The sequence below is a fragment of the Littorina saxatilis genome, linkage group LG7, assembly GCF_037325665.1.
Source record: "Littorina saxatilis isolate snail1 linkage group LG7, US_GU_Lsax_2.0, whole genome shotgun sequence".
NCBI lineage: Eukaryota > Metazoa > Mollusca > Gastropoda > Littorinimorpha > Littorinidae > Littorina > Littorina saxatilis.
The window spans coordinates 24,918,363-24,925,245 of record NC_090251.1 but is presented as its reverse complement, the minus strand read 5'-3'; the positions used below and the strand labels follow the sequence as shown (position 1 = coordinate 24,925,245).

The 6,883-nt window shown below is 42.7% G+C and overlaps 1 protein-coding gene across 1 annotated transcript; it reads right to left on the bottom strand.

Moving 5' to 3' along the window:
* Positions 1-396: 396 nt before the first annotated feature.
* On the bottom strand, positions 397-6,657 carry LOC138970315 (uncharacterized). The gene is made up of 6 exons (XM_070342792.1): positions 6,578-6,657; positions 5,491-5,582; positions 4,640-4,738; positions 3,613-3,708; positions 2,478-2,708; positions 397-1,780 (listed from the first exon to the last, which is right to left on the bottom strand). The coding sequence occupies exons 1-6, from the start codon at positions 6,625-6,627 to the stop codon at positions 1,695-1,697; spliced, it is 654 nt and encodes a 217-aa protein (XP_070198893.1). The 5' UTR covers positions 6,628-6,657; the 3' UTR covers positions 397-1,694.
* Positions 6,658-6,883: the final 226 nt, after the last annotated feature.

Sequence of the window (6,883 nt, the reverse complement as noted above, 5' to 3'; positions counted from 1 at the left end):
AGACGTATTGAGAGTTTGTTAGATCCCTGTCAAACTTCAAAATCACAACGGAGTCCAAATTCAGATACAAAGTGAAACCGTTCATTTTTGTAAATGTTTTTAAAGATTGAATATTAAAATGTTGTGAGTTTATTGCCCCTAGTCTTGTGGTGTGCATCAGCATAGTAGTTCCTGTTTGTTGGAGAACCTTCCGTTTGAGGTGTCGCAACATGTGCTTTCTCTTTGATTGGTGTCTTTATTCTTATATAGAATAGACAGGTTTAAGATCATTACATTTTTGGAACGAAGTTGTGTTACTTATTTCTTCATAAAAAAAGAGCGCAAGAGAGAGAGAGAGAAAGAGATATAATATTGCTTCAATATTCAACATTTGGCGTGGTAGCATGGAGACAGGTATTACGTTGAGACAAAGATCGACGGTTATGCTCAACAATTCTTCATGAAACTAATGGACACGATACACGCTCACACACGACAGGAATAACATCCCCGAGAAGCACACACCAACAATACCAGACAGTTCATCAGATATCACGAACATTGAAAAAAAATGCAAATCAACAAAATACAAATTGCCGTGGATGGTTTTATTCCAACCGTTTTGATACAAGAATTTCACCTATGTACTGAACGAAATTCCGGAGGTAGAACGTGCGACAAGAAAATCATTGGAAAAAAATCAAATCTACAACATTTGATACGAGCACTTTAAGAACTGGTTCTGCTGTTGAAAGGGAGTGAGGAAGAAAATGTGTATCAATTTGGACACCCCCCCCCCCCTCTGCCTTTAATTACCCCTTGATCCACCCCTGTGTGGTGTAACTTTCTGTTTCTCATCAAATTGATGCACTTGTCTTCAGCAGTTAACTGAACAGTCACAGGGAACTAATAGACAAAGCACTTAAATACCTGAATTCCTTATTCTTATTTCTTTTAGACATCAGTATTTCAAAATTCAACAGACAATAAATCAGAAGGGTCAGGAACAAAACTAGTGAACAGTTGTGTGCGGACCCTTTCTTTCAACGGGACTCAGGCACGTGAAGCATGCGTTTTGCACATCATCATAGTGCTATGTGTTATTCATTGATATGTGAGTGACTGTACTGTTAATAATGTTATGTTATTGTTGTGGGTTTTTTTACCCAATGATTGTACAGCACTTTGAGAAAGGTTTTTAGGTTATCTTCCTTTAGGTTATCCACATTATTTTACCCGGGATATACGCGCTTTCTAAATATTCTGCATTTCTATTTTTAGTATTATCTTCGGCCTTTCTGAACCAAGTTTTGCTTCTTGAATTCAACAAAAGATTTCATGGGCTATTTTTGCGAGTTTTTAACTGATGCAATGATTACATTCACAATCGTGTTCAACTGTTTTGGAGTTCATGGGCAATTTTTGCGCGTTTTTATCTGAAGCAATGACTACATTCCCAATCGGTACAGTAGGGAGAACTCTACTTCTCAACTCCTGCATGCACAGGAGAATCGTCTTGTGTGACAGCACACACCAAGCTGCTAATAAGCCAAGGAATTCAGTGTTCACTATTGTTAGAGATTATCGTTGATACTGTCTATTCTGTGATAGATGCATAAAGAAATACTTGTTCTATCGGCGGAAGCAAACAAAACCAAAGGAATGCTGGGTCCGTTATGGCCGGCGTGACGTGGTCTTGGCGAGGACAGCCGAGACTACACCAGTAGGCGATGCAGGGCAAAGGTCAGCAAGATGGCCGCCATACTCACGACGTGGCTGCAGGCCGAACTATCCAAAGGATCTGGTCAGACATATATCAATGAACGTTAAAAGAACAAAACAATGTGACGACAAAGTATAAATCACAGTTCAAAATACATGATTATTTTTAACCTTGTGCAAATAGTCCTCAAACACGCGAGATTGAAAACTGAATCTTTTGTATGGGCCTACAAAAAATAAGCTTGCAAGTTCGGACCCGACAAATTGTAAATCTACTAGCGTCAGATATGTAATGGCAATACCTCACCTCTAAACGATCGATAACGTCAGTATAAACACAGGGGTAATGGAGTTTTTAGTTGTACACAGATGGTGTGTCATAAAACGTTGCCCAGTGTTTACTATGGGATATATTTGGACATATGCGCCTTTAAATTGGCTTTGCATGTACATTTTGAACAATAAAATGTCTGTAAGAAAAAACTTGTCACAAATGTACAAGAAGTGCTGTGTGTGTGTGTGTGTGTGTGTGTGTTTGTGTGTGTGTGTGTGTATGTGGGGGGTGTTTGTGTGTGTGTGTGTGTGTGTGTGAGTGTGGGTGTGACTGTTTGTCTGTATGTATTTATGTATGTTTGTATGTATGCATGTATGTTATCATACAATTTATTCACTTTTGCTAAATAAACTCTGTCATATGTATGTGTGTATGTACTATGTGTGTGTCTCTGTACGTTTGAGTGTAGTTTTACAAATACATCATGCAGCAGACACTATACTTTTGGTTGTGATGTCAGTGTTGCCAGGGATGCCAGTGTTGCCAGGGATGCCAGTGTTGCCAGGGATGCCAGTGTTGCCAGGGATGCCAGTGTTGCCACCAGCGCTAGACATGTCCTTCGTCGAGATTTTGGTTGTCTCATCCGTGGCCTTGCTGTTCCCGTTTGGCATTGTTGTCGTTGTGGTCTCCTTCGCTGTCTGGCTGGTGTTGTCAGATGTCTGCCCGCTGGGTACTGCAAGAAAACCAGACCCTGTACTCGGTCAGCCTGAGAAACACACATCGCGTCCTTCGCGTGTACACGGTCAGGGCAACCAGTACGTAAGATCTTTTACGTGGGAAAACAGCGATGTCCCACCTTATTATATACCGAGAATCTATAGCATAGCTGCTTGAGTTGGACATGTTTTCTGATTTTATTTGTTAACTTACATCTTTCTTTCTTGTTTTTCTTGTTTTTTGTCTTCTTTTTTTGTTGTTGCTAAATCATTCTAGCAGATTGACACAAATATTAGTTAACACATTAAATCAGGAAAGAAATGACCCGACTCAAGCAGCCACGCTATAGATTTTCGGTGTAATAAAGTGGAAGGGCGCTGGGCCAATCTGCAACAATGATTCAACAAAAAAGGGATACAGATTATGGGTTTGTGTCCATGGTGAAAGCTAGGACATGTATTTCATGGTCTTTAACACGGGAAGAAAGGCAAGAAAGCTGGGTGATCCCATCACGAGTTCCTGGGCCGAGGGCCACGAGAAAGTTACCAACCAGGTGGGAGTCAGCCGCGGGGTTGGATTGGTTGAAATTGAGGTTTGTTGTGATTTCAACCAATCAGACCCAACAGTATGTTCTCGCCCGTTTGGGTGGGACCCACTTTCGGTTCGTGCATCTCAGCCCAGAACTAATCATACTGATGCATTGTACTCCTTCTCTTGCCACTACCCAGGGACTCACACTGGTGTTGAAACGAACCGACAGGAAGTAAGTCAAGTCGACTGATAGTCATGGTAGACCTTTTTCGTCAGCCTTTGACTGTGCCTGTCAGAAAGTGACCGAGGCAAAGGGATTACATTCACTGACTTTGTGTGAGTGGGGGGAGCGGGGGGGGGGGGGGGGGAGGCAGGAGAAGACAACTTACCGGAACACAGACCGCACATGTGAGGGCAAAGTTCAGCGAATGACGGACACGCCTGGCTGGCACAGTAACTTGGGTCCGCAGTTCCTGTACAGTCCACTGAAGGGGAAACAAGCGATAAAACCAGTTACACTCTAACATTCAAGCTATGATGAAAATCACCTGTTGTATTTTCATAGCTGTACTAACAGATTCTGCAGATTTCTGTTTATCTACAAAAATAATGATGTCGTCGACCTTATTAGAAAATATGTAAAGAATTATGATGTTCGCTCTTTAGATTGTATGATCAGTGCTGCGAAGAATCACATAAAGCATGCAAAATTTACAATATAGATTGGAGATGTAACGCAGGCTTTAGGGCTACAGCATTAATATTGACCAAACAAACATACCCTATAAACATACAAGCACTTCTCAACTATTCCCAAAAGTACCCATCGAATTCAATCCACCATAATAAATAAAAATACAACTACAAGCATACACTGCCTGGATTATTCAACCAACCAACCACTTAAAATCACAGGTTAGGACAGGTAATTACAACAAAGTGTACAGGTACGGGGTGGCCGAGTGGTAACGCACTTGCGCTCGGAATCGAGAGGTTGCGTGTTCGACCCTGGGTCAGGCCGCTATTTTCTCCCCCCTTTCCTAACCTAGGTGGTGGGTTCAAGTGCTAGTCTTTCGGATGAGACGAAAAACCGAGGTCCCTTCGTGTACACTACATTGGGGTGTGTACGTTAAAGATCCCACGATTGACAAAAGGGTCTTTCCTGGCAAAATTGTATAGGCGTAGATAAAAATGTCCACCAAAATACCCGTGTGACCTGGAATAATAGGCCGTGAAAGGTGGATGCAGCGCCTAAAGGCAGTCGATCTACTGGCCGATGTGAATGCGTGATATATTGTGTAAAAAATTCCATCTCACACGGCATTAATAGGTAACATGCGCCTTGAGTCGCCTTGTGTGGTGAGATACGTGCGCGATATAAATCCTCGTAAATAGATAAAAAAAAAAAATACTCACAGGTGCAGTCAGGTTGTATATACATGTCGCCCGTCTTACAGCTACAGGTACAGGTGGCGAGGTCCAAGGTTCCCCCGTTCAGACACGTCAGGTTGCAGTCTGGGTTCACAACAAAACAGGGAAAGCAGGGCTGAGGTGCCTGAAGCAAACTGGGTGCCAAACAATTGTGTGGGAACAAGTCACGGGGTCTGATTGGTTGATATCCCAAGCAATCTCAAATTTCAACCAGTCCGATCCCGCATCTGCGTACCACCCATTTGGGTAGCACCTAGTTTTGCTTCATGCACCTCACCCCAGATGTTCACACACGCGGACGTTCAGACACAGAGGTACACCGACTGACAGACAGGAAGAAACAAAGACAAAACATACAATACAGACAAATGAACCACGCGCACGCACGCACGCACGCACGTAGACTAGAATAGGCAGACAGACACACCCACACACGCGCTATACACATACAGTACGTCATGTGCATAAATCTACATGTGTGTGTTTGCGCTCTCTCTCTCTCTCTCTCTCTCTCTCTCTCTCTCTCTCTCTCTCTCTCTCTCTCTCTCTCTCTCTCTCTCTTTCTCTCTCTCTCTCTCTCCATCTCTCTCTCTCTATATCTTTCTCTCTCTCTCCCTCTCTCTCTCTCTCTCTTTCTCTCTCTCTCTCTTTCTCTCTCACTCTCTCTCTCTCTTTCTTTCACTCTCTTTCACTTTCTCTCTCTCTCTCTTTCTGTCTGTCTCTCTCTCTCTCTCTTTCTCTCTCTCTCTCAATCTCTCTCTTTCTCTCTCTCTCTCAATCTCTCTCTCTCTCTTCTCTCTCTCTCTCTTCTCTCTCTCTCTCTCAGCACCACTGACCACAGAGCTTGGAGTCCACACAGTGGTCAGAGCAATCAGCACACAGGCTGCCCTTCTTGTAGGGCGTGTGTAGCTCTCCAGCCATGTTCCCCCTGTTTTACACACACACACACACACACACACTCACACACACACACACACACTCACACACACACACACACACACACACACACCGTACAATAATGACACCGGTGACATTCAACACACTCTTTGCACCCCATCATTCCCTGTACCTTTTCATTACGTCATTATGACTACGTCATCATGGAAAAACAACCGCTTTACAGCACGGGATCCCCAACTAGAGAACAGCATTAGGGCAAAATGACAAGTTTTAACACAAACTTTGTCCATCAAACAATTACAATAATGACAGATACTCGTCCAAAGTCAGCATCATGATAGTAATTGTCAACCATGTCAGGGTGAAACTCACAGCCGTCATATAATATCATTTATCCTACATACGTGAGAGAGACACCCGTGAGATAATAATCGTTCAAATCACACGTGTGTATATCATGTAAATGAGGTCATGTCAAGCATGTCTGGCAGGGACCTGTTTTTACACTGCGTATGATGCCAAAGTCACCGAGACAAACGTCATTATAGAAACACAAATTGCGCTCGCTAATTACCCTCAATGAATCTTTAGAACTAACACGTCACGCCACACTTTCAGGGTGACGTTTCTTTGCTTTGACGTAATAGATTGCACGAGGCTTTAGAAGAGATCGAGGTTCCAAAACAAGCGTCTTCAATTTAGCTGCCTCGAATGCAGGACATTTTCAGTAAAATACACGTAAGTACAGTATGTAGGATAAACAGAATACTACATGGCTTGCTGTGTCGTACCAGATTTACACTCGTTGCTTTTTCAAATAGTGAACAGCTCGCTTTCGTTCGCAGTTCAATATTTTTTTGTTAAAACCTCGTGTAAATCTGGTACGACACAGCAAGCCATGTAGTATTCTCTATGACGGTCATTTACAGCTTTTTGGTTAATTAAGAACAACACTAAAACCGACAGACTGACGTTTAAAATTACACGAGACACCTACGCTGGAACGTAACACGAGACACTTACGCAGGAGCGTAGTTGCAGACATACATTGGTTTGTTGTCGCATCTCTGCATGCCACAGCCAATCAGTGATGTTTTTGACCACATCATCTGCAAAAGTAAAGTTCACACAATCATTTGAACATAATGGAGATTATTATCATCCACAATGGTCACGCTGTCAGTCAATTCTAGGCGGTAAACGTATGGGAACTTGAATGCGATGTGAAGCGATAAAACCGTTTGAAACCTGTCTAGATTGGTTTGGTGCAACGATTCCATACTCATCATGCCGCTAAATATTGTTTGTTCTTAACTTATGATTGTGTTT